Source organism: Lemur catta, chromosome 20 (genome assembly GCF_020740605.2).
Source record: "Lemur catta isolate mLemCat1 chromosome 20, mLemCat1.pri, whole genome shotgun sequence".
Lineage (NCBI taxonomy): Eukaryota > Metazoa > Chordata > Mammalia > Primates > Lemuridae > Lemur > Lemur catta.
The window spans coordinates 32259083-32281611 of record NC_059147.1 but is presented as its reverse complement, the minus strand read 5'-3'; the positions used below and the strand labels follow the sequence as shown (position 1 = coordinate 32281611).

Sequence of the window (22529 nt, the reverse complement as noted above, 5' to 3'; positions counted from 1 at the left end):
GGTTTCCCCGTCCTCTTTGGTTGCTTCCTTTGCTCCCCACCTCCCTTTCATCCCCTGGGTGTTTGGACGTAGGTCATTTCCAAGTTGCAAGACAGCTGTTGGGACAAAACCCATCAATTCAGGACACCTCTTCCAGAAGGTGGTGCCACCGGCACCAGCGTGACAGAGCCTTCGCCTGGCCAGAGCCGGGGACACATCTCCACCAAGTCACGGAAGTCGCCAGGAAAAGGGATCTGACACACGCTGCACCCTGCACGCCCGTGGCGGGGGTGTGGCGCTGCGCTCAGGGGTGTGTCGACTCCTGCTGACCTGCCCTGTCGCTTCTGGACAATGCTTTCCCTTCCTTTTTTAACTTCTTTTCTTGAAGCAGTTTCGAACTGGGAGGAGAGTTGCAAGCTTACGACGTCCTCCTGTCTCTGCTTCGTCAAAGATGAACACCCAGCTGCGTGTGGGCCATCATCTCCCTGTCCATGTGCGTAGTGTGTGTAGCATGATCTTCCTGCCGAACCATTTGAGAGTTAAGTGCAGAACTGATGACCCTTGACCCCAGACATGTCGGTATGTATTTCCTAAGAGGAAGGACTGTTTCTTACAAAACACAGAAAATCAGAAAATTCAATATTGACCCCACACTGTTACCTAAGATAGTGTTTTTCTTTTGACCATTTTATTACTTTACTTTTTTTTTTTTTTTGAGACAGAGTCTCACTTTATCACCCCAGGCAGAGTGCTGTGGCGTCAGCCTAGCTCACAGCAACCTCAAACTCCTGGCCTCCAGCGATCCTCCTGCCTCAGCCTCCCTGAGTGCTGGGATTACAGGCGTGAGCCACCGCACCGGGCCCGTTTCATTACTTTTCAAACACACAAGTATGCAACGAACTCCCATCTCCCAGTTTCAGCAGTAAACAACATTCCAGGGCTCCTGTTTTATCTCCTCCCTCCCTGGACCCCGCACCACTTTCTGTTGTTGTTTTACGGGAGTATTTTGCAGCAAATTCCAGACTTATTTTATCTGTAAGGACTTCAGCACAGTCGCTGGGTTTCAAACCCTGGGTTGAGATGTATCATGAAATGTACTGGGCGGGCTGTGATCAACAATTAACGACAAAACAGACGAGAATACACTGTAAAATCAGCACGTTGTGCAGAGTGAGGTGGACGGGAAGTGTCGTTCTGGCGGGTCGCAGCTCAAGGAGGTTGGGGAAGCCCAGACACTGGAGGTGGCTCTGTGCAGCCTTCTCTGTGGCTTGTCTGTGATGATCCAGATGTCAGAGCGGCAGGACCCCTTGGCAGGGCTAGGGGACAGGAGAGCCAGCATGCACAGGGCTGGGAGAGAGATGGAGGCCGGGTCTGCTCCACCCACCCCTACCCCTGGAAGCTGTGTCTTCTTGGGATTCCAGAATGTTCCAGGTTTGCCTGGTGGCTGAACGTACGGGCTCCAGAGTCCAAAGTTCTGGGTTCGAATTCCAGCTCTGCTTCTGGCTACCTGTTTGATCTTGTGCGAGCTAACTAACTTCTCTGTGTCCCGTCTATGAAATGGGGATAGGAATGATCCCAACTTTACGGGGTGGTTGTGAGGGTTCGCTCATCGTGAGTGCACATCAAGGGGCTCTGAACCGTGCCGGGCGCAGTGTGTGCTCAAGAAACGTGCCTGTAGCTCTGCAGGCCCGGGCTTGGGCTCTCTCCCAGCTCCTCCCCTTCCTCCCCTGGAAAGCTCTTCAAAATCCCAGCCACACCCTAGACCAATTATCCTGGAATCTCCAGGGGTGGGACCCAGGCAGCAGTGTTTTTAAAAGCTCCTGGGTGATCCTCACGTGTGGGTGGCCGAGTGGGGTGGCTGCGTGCTGGTGGGGTGGCCACGCTGCAGTGAGGTGGCGGGGTGGAGTCGGCAGGCTCTAAGACTCTGCATCCCACAAGCTCCCGCTGCAGCCCCTGCTGCTGTTCTGGGGACCAGGCTGGGAGTAGCAGGCCCTGAAGAAGAGCCCCAGCTGGAACCCCGGCCTCCCTCCCCTCCACCGCTGTCGTGATGACAGCAGCAGCTGGCATTGCCTGGACTTCGGCTCTGTGTCTCGCTGCTCCCCAGCGAGACAGCTGTGTGTCATCCCCGTTTCAAGATGAGGACAGTGAGGTTTGGGAGTTGCAGAACCTGCCAGGGTCACACAGCTGGGCAGCTCCGGGGCCTGCTCTGAGTTGGAACCGGCTGCCTGCGTCTGTCCCCATCGGTGCCTGCTCCTCCCCCGCCTCGCTCTCCGCTTCTGGTCCCCTGTCTGCATCCTAGTGGATGTCTCCCGTCACCTCCTGCCTGCTGCACCTGGACTTCAGCATTTTCCCTCTCTACACCCTCCCTGACCTGCAACCCTCAGTGCTCAGCTCCACAATTTCTGTCCCACAGTGAGGTTCTCTGACCTCCTCACTCCAGGAACTCTCAGGGCCTGAGGTGTCACATTGCCACCCAGCCAGGGGGCACAGACGCTGCTGGATGAGGGCGAGGCTGTCGGTGGCCCCCGGCTGGCCCCAGCCTGCACAGCTCTCTAGGACGCAGCCTGGGACTGACCTCTGACTCCACAACGGCCCGAGGCCCCAGGTCCGGCTCATCTTTGGCTTCTCCCCTCCTGCCACCCTTTGGTTCCTCCCACGGGCCATGCCCTTGGCTTCCTCTGAACCTTTGCACAGTCTATTCCTGCTTCCTGGGGGGCTGTTCCCTGCTTGGCTCACTCCTGCCTGTCTTTAGGGATGCCGACCCCGGGCCCCCAGGCTGGGGCAGGAGCCCTCTGTCCTCCTGCGACTCTTCCCCCTGGGCCTCCCGTGCCTCTGGGGGCCAGTTGGCTCGTCTGCCCCACTGTCCAAAGAACCTAGGTTCAGGGTGTGTGGCCTGGTGTCCGCCTGCGCTAGTCTGGTCCTCCAAGGCCAGAGGCAGGGTGGGAAATGTGGGAGGGGGGAATCCCTTAAGGGAATGGAGGAGGGAGCCAGGAGGCCAGGAGAGACCTCAGAGCGGGATGCAGGTCTGGCCCAGGGGACGCTGTGGGCAGGAAGGTGGGCAGGAGCCCCCGGCCTGCTGTCCTGTCCGAGGACACTCTGCAAAGCCAGAGCTGTCCCTTCCTTACAGGTGGCAGTGCCCCTCGGGGGTGGTGGCCTTGTCCGAGGGTCCTCACATCCTAGAAGCCAGCGCCATCCTGCTGTCCCTGAAAGGAAAGGTGGGAGGTAGGGGGCGTTGGTTCCGCATCATCACCTTGAACTTCACGAGGCTGCGGACATCGCCTTGGCCTCCAGTATATTTAGCTTTGAGGCGCCTGAACGTTTTTCTGCCACCGCAGACTCCGTGTTTGAGCAAATTCAGCCCAGATGTAGTTGGCGGTGCCGTGACCTGGGGTCTGGTGGTTTCTCCCACCACTACTTCCTGTTGTTCACTAAAGAGGGCGGGCGCGGGGCCTGGCCACCTGTGGCCAATAGGAAACAAGTCCCCCTCTGAGCACTGTCCTCTCTCCGCAGGCCCGCCGAGGCACCGACATGGGGCTGAAGCTGTCCTGCCTGAAAGGTAAGGCCTGTGGCTCTGCCCCTGCTCACGTGGGGGCCTGGTGGGCAGGAGGGAGGGCGAGGGGAGGGGTGGGGTGGACAGAGTTGGGGGACAAACCCGGAGCCCCAGCGTTGCTGCCCTGGAGAGGGAGCAGGGCCCTGTCCCTTATGGCAGCCCCTGTACACAGCAGGTGCCCTATGCTTGCTCGGACTCTGAGCACTCTTCCAGGCCCTCCTTTCACTGGCATTTGAGGGATGTGGGGAAGTCGCAGTGCTCTTGGGCCTCAGTTTCCCTCTCTGGCTGTGGAGGGTAAGGGAGCAGAGGCCGTGGGAAGGAGCCGGGTGCACACTGGGGCGTTTGCTTTCCTGAAGACACACCTGGGGCCTTTGTCACCCAGATGGGTCTGGCTGGGTGAGCACTGGGAGAGAGGAAGAACCAGTGGGGAGAAAGTTCTAGAACACCAAACCATGGAAGAGTACTGCAGGTATTGGCCAAGGCAGCCCAGACCGCTGTCCTGTGCTCTAGACTTTTCTGTCCAGCGTCTGGATGGCCTATAGGCACCTCGGACCACCCCCCACCTCCACGTCCCCAGCCTGAAATCCAGGGGTCTCCCTGGACGGCTGCTGGTCCAGGTGCAACGTACCCACCAGGCCCGACTGTGGCTCTGTCCTCCCACGGCAGGCGAGGCTACCCCGCCCCCAGCACGTAGCCCCTCTGACCCTGTGGCCCTGCTGCCTGAGCCCGACTCCGGTGACTCTGGTGCTCCGTGTGCGCGGTGGCTCTAGCCTGCCTGGGGCCCTGCCTGTCCTCGGGCCCACTCTGCTCGCCTGCAGAGGCGGCGTGGCAGGGAGCTGTGGGCTGGGCCGAGGACCCGACAGCCGGCATCTGAGCCTGGCCTCGGTGCTGCCGCCCTGGGACCTGGAGCAGTGCCTCAGTTTCCTTACCAGTGAAATGGGGCTCACGATGGCACTGTCTCCTGTTCGCCCAGAGCTCCGAGTGCCTGGCACACCCTAGCGACTGCTGCTGTCACTGTCCACTTTGTTACTTCCCACATCACGTCCGCCAGGCCCTGGGGCCCACGCTTTGAGCTCCTGGCCGGCCGAGAGGTCCTGGCTGCAGGGTACAGACACTGACGCGGCTTAACATGAGGACGGAGGGAACCTACTGGAAGGCTGAGGGGAGCCCACAGGAGAGGTGCAGTGAGGAGGCAGCGGTGGGAGGCCCCTGTGGGGGTACATGGACCACCCGTCCAGTTGAGCACCCACCTGGCCCGGCCAAGGTCTCACGCCCGCCGCTCAGCCTGGCAGGGCAGGGCGTCTGCATCTCGAGCTCCTCCGAGGCTGCGTGCGAAGGCAGGGTAGTGGCTCCCTGGAGGGAATCGGGGCTCTGTTTGCAAAGTGGCATGGGGTGCTGGAGGGGCATAGAGAGCCCACGTCCCCTCCAGGGCCTGGGTCCCTCTGAGACTCCAGGCTGAGCCCACAGAGGAGTGGGGCGATGTTTGTTGAGTGAGTATGTGTGAGCAGTGGGGTCGGTCCTGCGGCAGCCGGTGGTGAGGAGGTTCAAGGCTGTTGAAGCTTGAGGCCTCTCTTCCCTTCGACGTCGCTGTGGGTTTCCGTGCACAGAGTGGGCATTAAGGACATTCCTAAATAACATATGTAACATAAAACGCACCATCGTAATCATGCGAGCACAGTTTAGTTGCGTTAGGTACATTTGCAGTGTTATGTCACCATCACCACCGTCCATCTCCAGAGTGAATTTCTCATCATCTCAGAATGAAACTCTGTGTCCATTGAACTCCAGCCCCCGTCCCCTCCCGCAGCTCCTGGCAGCCACCGTTCCCCTTTCTGTCCCTGCGAGTCTGACTCCTCCAGGGACCTCCCATAAGAGGAACCACAGACTGTCATTTTATGGGTGGCATCTTCCACTCGGCGTGTTTTCCACGTCTGCGCCGTGCAGCGAGGGTCAGCGCTTCCTGCCTTCCGTGGCTGGCTGAGTGACAGCCCAGCGCGGCCAGACCACATTTCCTTTGTCCATCCATCCGCCGTGGACACTTGGGTCGTTTCTACCTTTCGGCTGCTGTGTCAGGACATCTTTGACCAAGGAACCGGGCCCCTGGGGGTATCTCTGGGACCCCTTTCCTTGCAGCCCAAGGCTGGGGCTCGGCCAGGGAGGTAGACCGAGAGTGGGCAGACGCTGACAGCACCTGGGACAGGCACTCCGCCCCCACCCGCGAGCAGAAGCGCAGGCAGCGAGCTGGGGCTCCTGGGGCTTTTAACGGCCGCCTTCCGGCCCTGGGATCGCTAAGTGCTGGGCCGGGGCCTGCAGCCCAAGGGCAGCTGATGCATTTTTCATTGCTCGCTGTGGTGCTGCTGAGCTCTGCCACCCCCAGGTGTGGTTTGTGGAGGTGATGAGGCCACATAGGCTTGGGGGTGACGCAGGGCGTGGGGTGCGAGGCCAGAACCCTTCTCACTGCTCTGAACCAAGACAGACCCGGGCCCACCTGCCTGGAGGCCCCAGACCCTCCGGATGTGCATGTTTCCCGTCAGGGACAAGTCACGCAGGAGGACGCTGGACGGCCCTGTCTGTCCCTGCAGGCCCCGGACAGCTTCCGGTTCCCGCGGCTGTGGCCGGAGCGGTCCCGCGAGCTGCCTTCCGTGCCGTGTCGGGCGTTTGGGCTCGAGCGTGGTGCTTCTCGAGGCGGCGTCCTTTGCAGAGCTCTCTGGTGGCCGCATCGGAGTTCGTTTGGGGGCTGTTTCCAAACCATACTGGAGATGAAACCATGTAGAACGTCTTTGCTTTCTGATTGTTTAAAAAATTGTTTGTTTGGGGTAAATTCCATAAATCGCAATGACTGGGCGAAATAGGGTGAACGGTTAACTCTTTTGGGGGCTGGGTCTGGGCGAGGCCCCGTCCCGTGTGCGTGAACTCACCCGTGCTCACGACAGCCCCGGCACAGGCGCTCTGAGGATGCCCCGTTTCCACATGTGGAAACTGAGGCGCAAAAAGCCAGTGCAGTTTGCCCAGGGCCACACACGGGGCCCGGGTGGGATTTGAACCCAGTGCGCCGGTGCCAGGGGTGGCTTCAGCCGGCACTGGTGTGGCCTCAGAGGGAAACATCCTAATTCGACACTTGAAGCAGCCAAGAACCCTGCAGGATGACGTGCTAGTGTCCCGGGGCCGCTGAGTGACAGTGCCCACACTGGGTGCTTAAAACACCAGGAATTTGCTTTCTCCGCGTTGCGGAGGCCGCAGGTCTGAAGCCGAGGGCTGTGCCCCCTCTGGAAGCTCTGGAGGAGGAGCCTTCCTGCTCCTCTTGGCTTGTGGCTGCGTCGCTCCGGTCTCCGTGGTCACATGGCGTTTCCTCTTCTGTCCCCTCCCCTTCTTTCCTAAGGACACCTGTCATTCCATGTCCGGCCCACACTGTTCCGGGATAACCTCATCGTAAGATCCTTAACTCAGCTCCCTCTGCAAAGACCCCGTTTCCAATAGGGCAGATTCACTCCCTGGTGCCGCCGTCCGCCCTGAGAGAGACGGGTGCTGTCAGCCCACCCCTGGGGCCTGGATACCATGAGCTGCCCTGGGCACTAGGCACAGGGACCCAGCCAGGACCCAGGCCCTGTCCCCCTCTGCTCTGGACCTGAAGCCCGGCCCAGGGGCTGCAAACTGCCCAGCTGTTCCCAAGTGACCCTCCCGTCCCCAGCTCTGGACCACCTCCCTGCGTTCAAATCCCAGCTCTGCCCCTTATTAGTGATGTGACCTTGGAGCAGGGCCAGCCTCATGGCGTGTGACCTCTGCACACTCCCCCAGCTCGGTTTATTGCACTTAACGCCTTTGAACAAGGGGCCTCACGCGTTCATTTTCCACTGAGCCCCACAAAGTATATAGTAGGTCCCCGCCTTGGGGCAAGTGACCTTGTCTCTCTAGACCCCAGTGTCCTCCGGTGTAAACCGAGGCATCCTTCATCCCACCCACAGGGGTTTAGCGAATGCTTGTTTCTGGAGAGTACTTTAAGGATCACACAGGCAGGACTGTGCCCCAGGGCCACCATCTAGAACTGCCCCACTCAATGGAAATAAAATGTGACCACACACGGAATCTTAGCATTTCTAGTAGTCCTATGCACAAAGTAAAAAGAAATAGGTGGAATTAGTTTTAATGTTCTATTTAATCCAATGTATTCCAAACACCATCAGTTCAGCATGTGGGGTTCAGCTGGCTGGTCTAGGGGTCCAGCTGGCCAGTCTGGGGGTGTTAATTGGGCTGATGGGGGGGTTCAGTTCGGTGGTCTGGGGCTATCCTCCCTTCCCTCCTGCAGTCCTGGGAATCTGGTGTAGAATCCGAGCAGGCTTTCTGGGCTAGAAGCCACCTTTGCTCTGATCCTGCAAAGCTTACATTTCACAGATGGGGAAACTGAGGCCCCAGGAGGGGAAGTGGCTACGGCCACACGGGCTGGATTCAGACATAAGCTGTCACCAGCGCCTTCCCCACAGAGAGGCAGCTCTGCGACCTGTTCTTGTCCCTGGGGAGGTGGGACGAGGGGAGACACAGGGTGAGACCCGCCCAGGGGCTGCGAGGGTCACAGCGGGTGCGATCTTCTCTCTTGCCTTCGGTCTGCCCCTCTGCTCCGTCTGGGCTCAGCTCCAGCACCCCCTGTGTCCCCCAAGCTCCCCCCACAGGCTGTGAAAGGATGTCACTGCCCAGGACGACACGGGGACCCTTCCCTACGGGGTGGCCTTGTGTTGGCTGCAGCCCACATGTCTGGCTGGGGTGGGCTCCGTCAGCAACTGTGCTGGCTTCTGTCTCCACCGTGCGTGAGCGTCCTGGGGCTGCTGTGACAAAGGTCACAAACTGGGGGGCTTAAAGTGACAGGAGTTTGCTGTCTCACAGTCCTGGTGGCCGGGGCTGAAAGCAAGGTGTTGGCAGGGCCACGCGCCCTCCCCGGGCTCCAGGGAGGGTCCGTCCCGCCTCTTCCAGCTTCTGCCTTCCCGTGGCCCCTTCCCTGCCGTGCTCTGTGCCCAAATCTCCCCCTCCTCCCCGTGTAGGGACACCAGTCACTGGATTTAGAGCCCCCCTAAATCCAGGGTGGGCTCATCATGGGATCTTTAATTTATTACATCTGCAAATAGCTTATTTTTAAATAAGGTCACATTCTGAGGCTCTGGGTGGATGTGAATTTGGGGGGGACACTATTCAGCCCCCTACAGGTCACTTCACCCCTGAGCCCCCCGGTGTGTGGGCAGGACAGCCCTTGGGGCAGATAAGGAGAGGGTGGCGTGGGAGGGAGGAACACAGCTGTGCCGGAAGCTATTTCTTTCCAAGTCCCGAGGAGAGCGGGCACAGCGGCACGTCTGAGTGGGGTCCTTCGGCTCAAGGGCCTGGGCACGGCAGCTGTGACCTGTGGGAGTGTCCCACGTCCTGTGAAGGCAGGCGCTGGGCATCTCTAGGCTCCGGGCACTCTCCCCCAGCACCCAGCTGGTGGACATAGGTGACTTCACGATGGGGAGACTGAGGCACAGGGGAGCACGCACTGGCTCGAGGCCGCACGGCCGTGAGCAGGGGCCAGGCTGAGCGGTTTCCAGTCTCGGTGGTCCGTAAGCTCCTCCTCTCCCAGGTGGCCGTGGGCGTGGTCCGGCCACGTGGGTTGCAGTGGGGTCCCTGGACCTGCGGCCTGAGTGTCACTGGGAACTAGTCGGACGGCCAGAGCCTCGGGACACACCCAGACCAGCTGGGTCAGAAACGCAGGAGTGTTTCAACAAGTCCTGTGGGGGATTCCAGAGAGAACCACTGGGGTCAGAGATCCAGGTTCACATCCTGGTGCTGACCCTGACTCACTTCACGTTCCCGAGCCTTGGTTTCCCAATCTGTATTTTATTTAATTAATTAATTTATCTATTTGAGACAGAGTCTCACTGTGTTGCCCAGGCTGGAGTGCAGCGGCGTCAGCCTAGCTCACAGCAACCTCAAACTCCTGGGCTCGAGCGATCCTCCTGCCTCAGCCTCCCGAGTAGCTGGGACTACAGGCATGCGCCACCAGATTTCCCAATCTGTAAAACGGAATGACGAACGGGACTGTCTCCTGGGTCAGGTTTCGGGAATTTCCTGAGACAAGCCCTAAAGATGGTGTCCAGCAAACCTTCCGCCCCCACTGCGGGCAAAGCTGTGGGGGACTGTCCACGGGGAGGAGGCCAGCTGGGGGTGGGGACGTTCCCGCCAGAATGCTGGGATGTGGGGCTACTGTGGGGGACCCTTGTGGTCTGGGGGTTCCACCAAGAGCACCGGATCCAGCTCTGGCGAACCCCAGCATCACTGCAGGGTCATTCTGGGCACCGGCTGGTCCCACAACTGTCCTGCTGGGAAAGTCCCTTGGGGCAGCTCGAGGCTGGGTGGGAAGATGGAGACTTTGTCCTGGGTTGGTAGCTTGTCACTATTTTCTATGATAGACTGTTTTTAGGGCAGTTTTAACTCACAGAAAATTTGAGAAGGTGGTACAGGTGTGCCCGTGTGCCCACGGCTTCCCTGTCACCGACATCTCGCATTGGTGCGACATTTAGGCTGACATTTAGGCTGCTCTTGGCTGTGACAGTTGCTCAGACTCTCCTTGTTTTTGTGGCCTTGACCTCTTTGAGCCCATGGTCAGGTGTTTTGTGGGACGTCCCTCTAGGGGGATTTAGCTGATGTTGGTGGGTGTTTTGACAAGTCTATTTGCTGAGTGAGGGCCTGGAGGAGGGCTGGAGCCGGGCGTGTGGCAGTGGTGATGGTGGGGACCAAGGAGGACAGGGCACGACCCCAGTCAGCCACTCTGAGCTGCCCGTGCATGTGTCCCAACCGCCTTTCTCGGGGGGCCCAGCCTGGGGGTGGTTGGTGGCTGGCTGTTCTGACAACCCCTTTTCTGATTGGCTTTCAAAGGCTCCAGACTAGCCCTTGGGCAACCAAAAATCAGAGTCACTCTGTGTTGCCCATCGTGGTCCAGTCTTGGTCCAGCCGGCATATGGCCGCAGCCGGAGTCGACAGAGGGTTTGTTCATTCCACAAACGTGGATTGCGTCCCCACTGTGCGCGGGGCGCTGGCCCGGGTCCCAGGGCTACAGGGAGGAACAAGGCAGCCTGGTTCCCGACCCCCAGGAGGGTAAGGAGGGGATGGGTGTTCATGGGAACTGTCACCTGAATGTTGCCGCTGAGCACTAAGACAGAGACCAGTGCCTGCCACCCAGGCGGTTGGCACGGCAGCACCCGGGAAGCACCCGGCCCACCGGAGCTGCCCTGGAAGAGAGCGGAGGCCGGGCGGGTGCTCCAGGCAGCAGGGCCTCCGCCCGGGCAGAGGCTGAGAGCGGACGGACCCTGGTGTGCGTGTTGGAGGCAGTGGACAGACGAAAGCCCCAGAGGGAGCCACGCCAGCCAGCTGAGCTGCGGCCAGGCAGGGAATTCGGAGTTTACACCGTGGGGATGGGAGTTCCATGAAACGGAAGGGGATGAGAAGCGTGCGTTCCGCTGATGCATTTGAGCAGTTTTCAGAACCAGCTGGGGGGTCATAAGATCGAAGGTGGTCACATGGTGGGGTCCAAGCCCCGCTGCACCGTGACTTAGGAAACCGCCACGATCAAGGGCTTGAGTTTCCTGGGCTTTAGTGTCCCCATCTGTAAAATGGGCTCCGGCTTCCTGCCCGTGGGGATCCTGGGGGAGGTCCCTCATCTCGCTGCCACCAGTGCCACCGCCAGGGGTCTTCATCCGCTCTGCTGACCTCTGCACCCAAGCCTAGAGCAGAGGCCTGGCCCTCAGTGGGGACATACTTACACTAAAACCTATTTGTTTAACTGAGATTCAGATGTAACCGGATGGTCCTGTATTTTGTCTGCCAGCCCAGGGACAGGTGGCAACGTCTGGAGACATTTCTGGTTGTCACGACTGGGTGCTTCAGGGATGCCACCAAACGTCCCACAGCACACAGGCCAGCCCCCCCCGCCCCCCCCCCCCGCAGAGAAGGACCCGGCCACGCCTCTGCAGTGCGGCAGCCGGGGACCCTGTGCTGTACACATCCGGCATTTCCACGGGCCAGGCGGGGCCGGGGGGCTTTGCTTGCTCCCTGGGACTTCTGCTTTCACAGTCGTCCTCTGCAGGGCACCTGCTCTTGCGTCCATTTTAGGGATGAGTAGACTGAGGGTCGGGGAGGGGTCACTGCCGAGAAGCAATGGGACCAGGGCTGGACGCAGCCTTCCGAGCCGGGCAGGGAGCTGCACCCTCGCCCTGGCGGCCTCCCCAGAGGGGCTGGAGCCGGGATGAGAGGGGCCCTGTGCTGGCCCACGGGGAGGGCTGGCGGCCTGGCGGGCAGAGCCGGGGCTGAGCACCTTCGCCCCGCCTTGCCTTGCGGGCTCAGGCCTCCTCTCAGGCTCTCTCTCCAGCGGCTCATCCCTGACGCAAGCCGGGGCTTTTTCCTTAATTAAAAAGAGATTTAAAACATCCACCGCCGTCTCTATTGGGCCCCCGGCTGCCTTGAAAAGGTAAAACCGCCAGAGCTGCCCCAGCCTCATCCGTAATAACACACGGCTTTCCCTGTAATTGGAATTAAAAAAAAAAAAAAAAAGCCTAAATGCATCTGGAACCCTCAGAGGCATTTGTCAGTTTGTTTTCTGAAAGACCTGCACTAAATCCAGAGCCCTGGTCATCTCCGAGGGATTAGTGCCAGTGCCACTCACCCCCCGAGGCGGCCCCATGTCCCCTGCCCCAGGGCCTTTGCACCTGCCAAGGCTGCCCCCCACGCCCTCCATCCCTCCTGCCACTCTGCGACTGGCCCCTCTGGGAAGCCTTTTCCAACCCCCACAGCTCCCCCAAGTCCTGCTTCTCCTTCCCAGGGCGGGCCCACCGTCACCCCTGGTCCCTTGTTTACCTGGCCCAGGCTCTAGGAGCTGGTTTTGTGCCCCGTCCCCAGGAAGGCACAAATCCTGTGTGACCCGAGCAAGGTCCCTGACTCCTCGGAGCCTCAGTGAGCCTGTCTGGGAGATGGAGTCTGCCTCTCTAGGAGGACCAGCTGAGGAATTCCCTTGGGGTGCTCACACAGCCCAGCCTCCTGGGAGCACTGTCCTCAAAGCTCAGCCTCGTGGGCCCCAGCCAGTGATGGCTTGAATCACTGGGGACCCTCCCTGTGTTTTTCCACCTGACCGTGAAACCTTTGGGGCCCCATTGCAGCGGCGGGAGCCTGGAGCAGGAGCTGGGGGGTGCTATGTATGGGGTAGGCAGAGGATATTATTCATAGCTGCGTCCCCAGCACCTGGAGCAATGCACGGTACATAGTAGGTGCACAATAAATACCTGTTGACTGAGCACCTTCCCTGCCCAGGCCCAGTGCTGCAAAGGAGGGTGACGCATCTGACTGTGCCGGTGAGAAGGCCTGAGAGAGGCCAAGCCACCTCAGGCAGCAGCACGGGGGTCAGACTCAGGTTTCCTCCTTCCTCAGCCCCTGGCCGTTCCGGTACAGCAAGGAAAAAGTGTCCCCGAGTGTTAGGTTGGAACCAGGAATATTTTGCTTAGCACCCACTCCAGCTGTGCAACCACAGGGGGGCACAAGGCCGCCCCCACCTGTGCTCAGGGCTACATGTAGCAGCAGCTGTGGCACTCAGTAGGTGCTCAGTGTTGGCGGAATCGAAGAGTAAGTGCTAAGATTAAAATCTCATGGTGTAGGCTGGGCGCGGTGGCTCACGCCTGTGATCCCAGCACTCTGGGAGGCCGAGGCAGGAGGATGGCTTGAGCTCAGGAGTTCGAGACCAGCCTGAGCAAGAGTGAGACCCCGTCTCTACCAAAAATAGAAAAATTAGCTGGGTGTGGTGCGCGCCTGTAGTCCCAGCTACTCGGGAGGCTGAGGCAGTAGGATCGCTTAAGCCCAGGAGTGTGAGGTTGCTGTGAGCTAGGCTGATGCCATAGCACTCACTCTAGCCTGGGCAACAGACCTAGACTCTGTCTCAAAAAAACCCCACAAAAACCTCCTGGTGTTAACAACAGCTGTGGTTACAAAGCGCGCACTGCAAGGCCAGCCCTGGGGCTTCTCATCTGCAAAATGCACATGGTTGTGGCACCTGCCTTGGATGGCCTGAGGACTCAAGCATGGTGCTTAACCTCTGTCCCCGTTGCACACGGGCACTATTGTTTACCCAGTTCCATGGGTGAGGAAGCAGAGGCCAAAGAGGTGGAGCCACCGCCCAGGTGGATGTGGCCCAGGTGAACCTCCAGGCCCCCACGGCACTGTGGGTCCGACAGGTCGGCACTGGCTGTGTGTGTGACGGCACCAGGGGGAAGAGGGACGTGGTCTCAGGTGGGGCCTCCGAGTGGGCACCAGGGTTTCTTTAAATTTTATTTTTATTTACTTTTTTATTTTTATTTTTTTAGAGATAGGGTCTTGCTGTGTTGCCCAGGTGGCAGTGCAGTGGCGTGATCATAGCTCACTGCCGCCTCCAATTCCTGGGCTCAAGCGATCCTCCCACCTCAGCCTCACGAGTAGCTGGGACTACAGGTGTGCCACCACACCTGGCTAATCTTTTAAAATTTTGTGTGTAGAGACCGGGGTTTTTCTGTGTTGCCCATGCTGGTGTGCCACCCCTGGGCTACCATAGTCAAAGTGCTGGGATTACAGACCTGAGCCACCTCGCCCGGCCTTAGGGGCGCTGTTTTTTAAAAGAACCAGGAGAGGGCGCCCTTGAGCCGTGATGCCCGCAGAGTCCTTGCTCTTGGCTCCAGCTCCTGTCCCCGGGCCTCTGGGTGGTCTGGGGGCCAGTGTGAGCTGGCACAGGGAATGGTGTCCTGTCCCCAGGCACCTCGGCATCCTGGGCAGAGCCTGGATGTGGGGTCTCAGGCATGGGCTCATCCGGCTCAGGGCTTTTGAAGGGTGGGAAGTAGGGGCGGATGCCCGCAGGAGTGGGGGCAGGGCTCAGCTCAGAGCTCAGCCTTGGATGCTTAGGAAGGGGGGTGGGTGTCTGCTCCCCCCACCTCGGGTCCCCCAGGCCCCATTCACTGGGTCCCCGTGGGTCATTTCCCACACCTGGTGTTTCATTCCTACAAGGTTGGTGTCGAAACATTTTTACAGCCAGGGAAACTGAGGCTCAGAGAGTAAAGCCGCTGTTCCCACGGCCGCCCTCGCTCTGGGGTTCCCAGGTCTGGCTACTGGAGTCACCTCAGAGTTTCTTGAGGTCCTGGCACCCCTCGCAGTGAATCAGCCCCTCTGGGGTGGGGCCCCGGGGAAACTCGGCCCCAGGGCCCAGGGCCCTCCAGGCGCCAGGGTTTCGGGGTCTGGTTTGCTGCAGAGCCGGGTCAAGGCCGCGTGGCCGCCAGCCCTGGGCTGAGCTGCCCTCCCGGGCTGGGTCCCTGGACCCCCCTCCCTGCCCCCATCCCTGCTTGGGGCCCGGCCCCCTGGAATCCCAGACAAGCCTTTCCCCTCAGGAAATAGGCTTTTAATAGCCCGGGGCAGGCACATAATTAACAAATAACAATTCTGGCCTTAGCACAAATGAGCTCCTTGTCTGGGGCAGGGTTGGCATTTGTTTTTTAATCCCCAAAGTCGGCTTTATCCTCCCGAGAGCTTTTCCCTCCTGCTCAGCCATCTCTGCCCCTGAGGGTGGGCAGCCCTGGGGTTTGAGAGGGGCTGGGGTCCTTCCTCCCCCTTGCCCAGCCCCCTCCTCCTGCCTCTCTCCCCTTCCCTTCCCCCTTCCTCCCTCTCCTTCTCCTACCTGTCTCTCCTCCTCCTCCCTCCCCTCTTCTCTTTCCCTCCTCCCCCTCCTCCCTTCCCTCTTCTCTTTCCCTCCTCGCCCTCCTCCCTCCTCTCTTCCTTCCCTCCTCTTCCTCCCCCACTCCCTGCCTGCGGTGTCTCTCCAGAGTTAACAGAAGACCTGACACCTTCAGACTGAGATTGTGGGCTTTGTCCTCAAGCTCCACACAATCTAAAATGCAAATGTGGGACGTTTTATTTTAGAAGCTTGGAATAGTCACTGAGGGAAGGGGCTTTGGAGACTGAGCAGGGAGGCTCCTTCCTGGGACAGACATGTCACCAGAGCCTCCCTTTGTTGCAGAGTCCCAGGAGTGGCTCTTTATGGATGATAATGGAGAGAGAGCGGGAACAGGGACAGAGCCTGTGGGCCGCTGGTGGCCCAGTGCTTCCTGTGAATCCATTCATTTCGTCAGGCACAGGGGGGGCCGCTGCTGCCCACCTGCTGCCAGGGGTTTGCATTTGGGTTTTGTTTGGGGATTAACAAGCCTCGGGCTCTTGAGGTTCTGTTATTGCCAGTTGGGACATCAGACACGTCCCAGATCCAAACTCCCTGCCGGTCCCGGGTGGTACAGAGCAGGGACTGGTTTGCAAACCGCAGCCCTTGGGCCCAGGCCTGCCCACTGCTTGTTTTATAAATAAAGTTTTATTGGGACGAGGCCACGCCCGTTCTTTCCACCTCTGTAGCCGCTTTCAGGCTACAGGAGCGAAGCTGGGTATGTGGTTGGGATGACCCACAAAGTGAGAAGTATTTGCAGTCTGGCCCCTTTCAGAAAAACCGCCGGCTCCGTGCCGTAGGATCACGGCTGCAGGAGGTGCTGGCTGTTGAGGGCAGCCAGACCCGGGTGTGGGTTCGGATCCCGCCTCTGCCACCCACCAGCCGTCATTACTGTGTCAGTTGTTACTCTCTGGGGTCCTCGGTTTCCACATCGGGGAGGCGGGGCTGACAACGCTGACACAGGGTGGCCGTGAGGACTGGGGAGGGAGTGCTCGGCGGGTCCCTTTACAGGTGGCAACAGGAGGGCCCTCCACGTGGCTTCCTGCGGTCCGTTCCGCACCGTGGGCTTGTGCGTGAGGTCGCGGCAGAAACGTCCTGTTCCTTAAGGAAGGCCCAGATGCCACCACTTTAAACCCGGTTCCGAGAGGCCTCGGCGGTGCTCCCGGGGGCTTGTGGTCTCACGGGGGGAGGTGGCCTCTTCCTGCAAAGTTCACCAGGGTCGAGGGCCATGGGATCTTGGATTGGGGGGGACAGGATTGGGGTTCAGAGGACGGGGAGCCGGCTGGGGCGTTGCCCGGGGGCGATGCCAGGCTGGAGAGCGAGGTGAGGCGGGTGGGCCACCTGCGCGGCCTGGGCTCACCTGGCGCTGGCTGTGTGCCAGGCATGCGGTGTTCTCGCCCGGCCCAGAGAGGGGGGTGATCCCACCCCACTGTCGCCCATGGAAACCAGAGGCTGCGAGAGTCAGGCTAACTGCCACGCTGGGGTGCTCAGCGCACTCAAGACCACCCAGGCTTCTGACCCCAGCTGCACGTTTGGGGGTTCCCCACGCCACCCTCACGTTTGGTAATTTGCTGGAAGGACTCTCAGAACTCACCGGAAGCTGTTGTGCTCAGTTTACGGCTCATTCCAGGGAAGGGACCCAGGCCAAGATCCACCAAGGGAAGAGGTCAGAGGGCAGGAGCAGGAGGGTTCCGGGCACATGCCCTGGCTGTGCGCCCGGCGGCCTGGCAGATGTCGCGGAGCATTGCCAGCCAGGGAGCCCCCAGCCTCTGCGTCCAGGCTTCTTACTGGGCACTACGGGTTGAGTTGTGTCTCCCCAAAATGCACATGACAAATTCCTAGTCCCCAGCGCCTGAGAATGTGACCTTACTGGGAACAGGGTCTTTGCAGGTGTGATTGATTAAGATGAGGTTTTATAGCTATCCCTGACTCAAGCCCTGCATCAAAAACATCTGTACCCCTTCATAATTTGAATTTAAAAAAAATTAAGATGAGGTCATACTGGAGTAGAGTGGGCCCCTAATCCAAGGTGACTGGGGTCCCCGTAAAAAGGAGAAATTTGGACACAGACACACACAGGGGGAGGATGCCACGTGGAGACAAGAGGCAGAGATCGGGGGCCTGTTTCTGCGATCCTGGGAGTACCAGAGGTCGCCAGCAAGTGCCAGGAGCTGGGGGAGGCCTGGAGCAGACTGGCCGTCTCGGCCTCAGAAGGAGCCCGGCCTCCCGGCACCTTCCTCGCGGACTCCGGCCCCTGGATCTGTGGGACGACGAATTTTTGTTGTTTAAGGCCCACCACCCCCGCTCGTGACGCTTGGTTGCGGCAGCCCCAGGAAACGAACACAGGCTGCCGTCTCCCTGGGTGAGACCCAAAGCCCCCACCACAAGTCACATGCTTGGACATCCGGTGTGGCCGATGACCGAGGCCCCCAGCCAAAGACGTCCCTGTCGGCGGCACAGTCCAAGGGCGAGGAGAGCACCCCCAGGAACCCAGGACAGAGACCAGACCTCTTCTGGGGCGAGGTCACGGTTTTTACTACACAACGGCCCAGAGAGGAGATGTGACTTGCTCAGGGTCACACAGCTGGTGGCCTGACTCCCAAGCCAGTGCTCTCACCGCTGTGCCTGCTGCCTTCAGCTTTTCTGACACAGCCTCGGTCACGCGGCAGAGAAACCAAGAATTTGGCCGGACTTGCATGACTCGGGTCACCTGGATGCACATGCTTTTGTGGACGGATGCAAACTGTCCTTGACGGTCACGGTGTGACCTGCCCCTCAGAGAAACACCTCTTAGGTCACCAAGGGTCAGCCTGAGAATCGCACACCGTGTGACTTCTCACAGCCAGGTGCACACTCTGCACCTGCTGTCCCTCCCTCCTGACTCCGTCAGTTCTCTAGTGCTGCAGGACAAAGCACTCAAGACTTAGTGGCTTAAATAACAAATCTTTATTCTCTCAGGGTTTCTGCAGGTCAGGAATTAAGGGGTGGCTCAGCTGGGTGGTTCTGGCTCAGGGTCAGTCACGAGGTTACATTCACGGTGGCAGCCCGGGCTGCAGGCTCATCTGACAGCTGGCCTGGGGCTGGAGGGTCCGCGGCCGCGGCTGTCGGCTGGAGGCCGCAGTTCCTTACCACGTGGGTTCTCCCCGGGCTGCTCGAGCAGCCTCAGAACATGGCAGCTGGGTTCCGCCAGGGCAGGTGGTCCGAGAGAGAGCAGGGAGGAATCCGCAATGTCTTTATGACCTCACTTTGGAAGTCACACCCCGTCACCTCTGTCCTATCCTGTTCACTAGAAGCGAGTCAGTCTACCCCACACTCCCACACTCAAGGGCTCAGACTCCCGTGGAAGTGTTTTAGAGCCACCACTCGGACCCTACGGGGGTCGTTTAGGGGTGTGTCCTGGCGGGGGTCACAGGAGGGCTGAGGGCAGCAGGGAGAATAACCCCCCATTGCTTCCCCACATTGCTCCTGCTGGCCAGGGCGCTGCTGCTGGAGCTGGTTGATCCCAGGCCGGCACCGTGTGGGGAGAGCAATGGTCGGGCAGAGAGACAAGGACTTTCACAGCCAGTGTGATGGTGCCAGAAGCCTTTTTGTTTCGTTGAAGATTTCAAGCACCCCTGATTGCTCTGTCCCGGGCACTGTGCTAGGCTCCAGGGAAACAGATGTGCGGCGTGGTGGCTGCCCTCCGGACGCTCGCGGCACAGGGAGACAGAAACAGGAGCTGGTGGTGTCAGTGCTGTGTGGCCAGCCCTGAAAGATTTCATGCGTGAATGAGCGCAGATGGGCAAAGCGATCAGATCTGTCGAAACGTCTGTCCCAAGGAAGAGCCTGTCGTGTTGGGTTTTGAAGGATAAGTAGGAGCTCGTTACCCTGGCAAAGGAAGAAAGCACATCCCAGGCTGGGAACAGCCCAGTGAATTTGGGGAGCCGTGAGTGGTTTGGAAGTCGGGGGGTGGCTGGGAATGAGGATGCAGGGAGGTGGGGCGGGAGGTGGGGCGTGACGGCTGAGCACTAGACCAAGGGGCCGACTCGCCTGAGTACGTTCACGATTATGGTGCTGTGAGATGTTAACGGGGGAAGGAGGGTCATTTAACTTCCCTGAACCTCAGTTTCCTCATCTGTGAAATGGGGACAGCCATTCCCGCTCTGCTGAGGGTCCTCAGGCCTCGCAGTGCTGGGGAGGGGCGGGGGCGGCCAGTGGCGGGCGGTTCCCCAGCGGCCACTGATGCCTGTCTCTCTGTCGTGTGTGTACGTGTGTGTGTCCCTCGGCCTGCCTTCTCAGGCTTTAAAATGTGTGTCAGCAGCAGCAGCGGCAGCCACGACGAGGCCCCCGTCCTGAGCGACAAGCACCTGGATGTGCCCGACATCATCATCACCCCCCCGACCCCCACAGGCATGATGCTGCCGAGAGACTCGAGGCAGACAGGTGAGGCCGTCCTGTCACCGTTGCCAAGCCGGGTCAGGTCTGGGGGGCCCTGTTCTCTGTCCCCACCACCTCCTGGCTTTACGGAGAATCTAAGGTCAGCTCTGTGTCCTCGCCACGTGGGCCCCAGCCGTGGCACCAGCCCCAGGAGATGGGGGCTGTGGAGCAATGAGTGGAAACCCCACCAGCAGCAGGGGACAGGTGATGGATGGGGCCACACCGGCCTCCCACACGCGGCTTCCGCCAGCCAGGACGAGATGGGTGTGCCGTCCCCTGCCAGCAGGAGGATGTACTCCATCTCGGTGGCCACGGCAGTGTGGCTGGACGGGGCAGACGTGGCAGCAGCCCACGCCCGGGCCACTCTGGAGCCGTGGTGCCCGCTGTCCACTTCCTGGCTGCACAGGGGTTCCTTGAGCCAGGCCTGCTGCCGGGAGTGGTGACGATGGTGATGACTGTGACAGGTGGCGCGTACTAAGCGTAACGAGTGATTTTCTCGTCTAGTCTCCACGGCAACTCTGTGTTAGGTACCCACTCCGTCCCATTTTATGGATGGATACACTGAGGTTCAGAGAGGTTGAGGTACTTGCTGTGCAGCTGGTATGTGGCGGAGGAGGGATTCAGACCCAGGCTGGACGCCCTCCCAGCGGGTGACAACACTCATCTGATCCTCCCTCGTGACGCGTGTGTCCCGCAGGGCATGTGTGTGGGGCGCCCAGCGCTGATGAGCCGGAGTGCCTGGAAGGCACGGTGTGGGAGGGGACTTGAGTAGACTGTTCCAGAAGTTCTCAGTTTGGGTCTCAGCTTGCCCCACACAGCACGTGACCAGGACAAAGCCACTGGACCCCACTGGGTTGGGCCGTGCTCAGTACTGATGGCGACAGGGCACGTCCCTGCATGACCGTTCTGGATGCCTGGCACCAGGCTAAATGCTTTTCATAAATCTCATTTAATTCCCACCCAGCCCTGTGAGCTGGGAGAACGGTCCTCACTCTACTTTGGAGGTGCGAGAGCCGGGCTTCAGCTCCTCCTGCCCCCAGCGGCGTCCCATCAGGGAGCTCGGGGTGGCGGCCAGAGCCCCAGGTCTCAGGCCCTGCTGTGAGCCCTGGGAGAACGCGGCTGCTCCGGAAGGCTGCGGGCTGACCTTTCAGGCCGGAGGCCCCAAGACTCCAGGAGGGTTCCTGGACCTGGGAAGGCTCCTTTGAAGCTTAAGCAGCCCTGGGGGCAGATTTGCCTGGAGGGACTTGCGAGGGTGTCCCCTCTCGACTGTGCTGTCTCCCGCCCTCCACGCTTCCCTGGAGAAGGGACGCACGGGAGAGGGCGCACCGGCCTTGGAGCCAGAAGACCCTGACTCCGGGTCTCTGTGTGACTGGGAGCAGGAGGCAGCGCCCTCCCCCCTCCAGCCTCAGTTTCCTCATCTGTAACAGGGAGATGGCAGTGCCTGCGGGAGGTGAGCTAAGACAGGAGCGGATACTCCTGACAGTGGTAGTTGAGCAGGAGAACAGGTCACCAGACCTGGTTACGCTTCCTCCCGGGCTGCTTGGAGTGCTCACCCGACTCCGAGGGCTCCTCTGTCGGGGTTGAGAGGGGAGAGAGAGCCAGGCTCTGCCTGCCCTGCAGGGGCCACCCTGGGGGACGCGGAGCAGGTCTCCCCCAGCCCCGGCTCCAGCACCTCTGTGAGACCACAGTGCGGGCGTTGATCCTCTCACCTTCCCCGGAGAGGCTGAGCCGGGTGGGGGGCCCAGTGGGTGCAGTCGCAGGGACCCACCCCAGCCAGAGACTTCGAGGACTAGGCATTGGGAGGGGGCACAGGGGGTGCCCGCAGATCCCCGAGAGACCCAGCGAGACCGGGGTCCCCTCTCAGCCTCCGGCGACACCACAAGGCAAGGGAGCCCCGGCCCCGAAGCTCCCGGGGAAAGGGACCGGGTAGGGTGGGGAGGGTCACGAAGGTGTTGACTCTCTTTTTCCCAGTCTGGCTGGACGAGACGGGGTCATGCCCGGATGATGGAGAAATCGACCCCGAAGCCTGAGTCCCAGGACGGGGGTTTGCACGCCGCTCCAGCGCCCCTTGCCCAGGTGTCCCGGGGACGTGGCTGCCTGGGCCGGTGTGGACAGGACACTGTGACACTGAGTGAATCCGGCCCCTGCCAGGAGAGGTGCGGCAGGACCAGCTGGGAACCCGGCCTGCCCGCTTCCAGAACAGTCTCCCCCAGGCCCCGCTGAGCGGACCAGGCCTCCGACCCCTCCATGCTCTTGCTGACCCCGACAAGGCGAAAGGTGATGCCGTGGTGATGGCTGTCGGGGTCCCAGGGAGGGGCTCCCTTCTGGACAGGTGCCCTCCCAGCACCCTGGGCCGTGTGGACACGTGGCCCGAAGCTCAACACAGACAAGAACTTCTTGCGAGAGAAGTGGCCCCGTTTTTTACAAGTTGTTGTACAGAGACTGAAACAGTCCAAAAAGCGATTTATAATTTCCGTTTTGCATTATAAATAAAGATCCTCCGTAATGAACACCCCGCTTCTTGGATTGGGAGGAGGAGGCGGCGGAGCACACCCGGGTAGAGAGGTGGGTTTCGGAGAGTTGCTTAGCGCGCTGGGGCCCGTCTGGCTGTGCCGGGCCTTTGGTGGTCTGAGCCCCTCAGTGTCGAGGCTTCAGTGTGACACACACATTTAGCACAACCTGAGGGCTGGGGACTGCCAGCTGGAGCCAGACTACATCCCCGCCTTCACGTCCAGACTCAGGGCAGAGGAAGATGGAGCCACCATCTTCCTCCTTTCGCGTCGACCTGCCGGCTGTCCCTTGTCCCCTGGGCTCTTGCCGTTCTCTGCCCCATCATCCTCCAGTCACCAGCTCCCA

The 22529-nt window shown here is 60.2% G+C and overlaps 1 protein-coding gene across 3 annotated transcripts; it reads left to right on the top strand.

Moving 5' to 3' along the window:
- Positions 1–479: 479 nt before the first annotated feature.
- On the top strand, positions 480–22183 carry C20H16orf74 (chromosome 20 C16orf74 homolog). 3 transcript variants are annotated; one of them, XM_045533735.1, is made up of 4 exons: positions 480–558; positions 3490–3535; positions 19536–19679; positions 21645–22183. In XM_045533735.1, exons 1-4 carry the CDS (start codon positions 553–555, stop codon positions 21701–21703), a joined length of 255 nt encoding a protein of 84 aa, XP_045389691.1. In that variant the 5' UTR covers positions 480–552; the 3' UTR covers positions 21704–22183. The 3 variants fall into 3 exon arrangements, with proteins under 3 accessions (XP_045389691.1, XP_045389692.1, XP_045389690.1); XM_045533736.1 differs by having other exon boundaries at positions 524–558; positions 19558–19679; XM_045533734.1 differs by lacking the exons at positions 480–558; positions 3490–3535 and having other exon boundaries at positions 19275–19679.
- The last annotated feature ends 346 nt before the right edge of the window (positions 22184–22529 follow it).

Coding starts and splice junctions, on each gene's coding strand:
- C20H16orf74 (XM_045533734.1), top strand. CDS start 19,379: ATGGGGACAGCCATTCCCGCTCTGCTGAGGGTCCTCAGGCCTCGCAGT. Junction 19,680..21,644: donor GAGAGACTCGAGGCAGACAG/GTGAGGCCGTCC, acceptor TCTTTTTCCCAG/TCTGGCTGGACGAGACGGGG.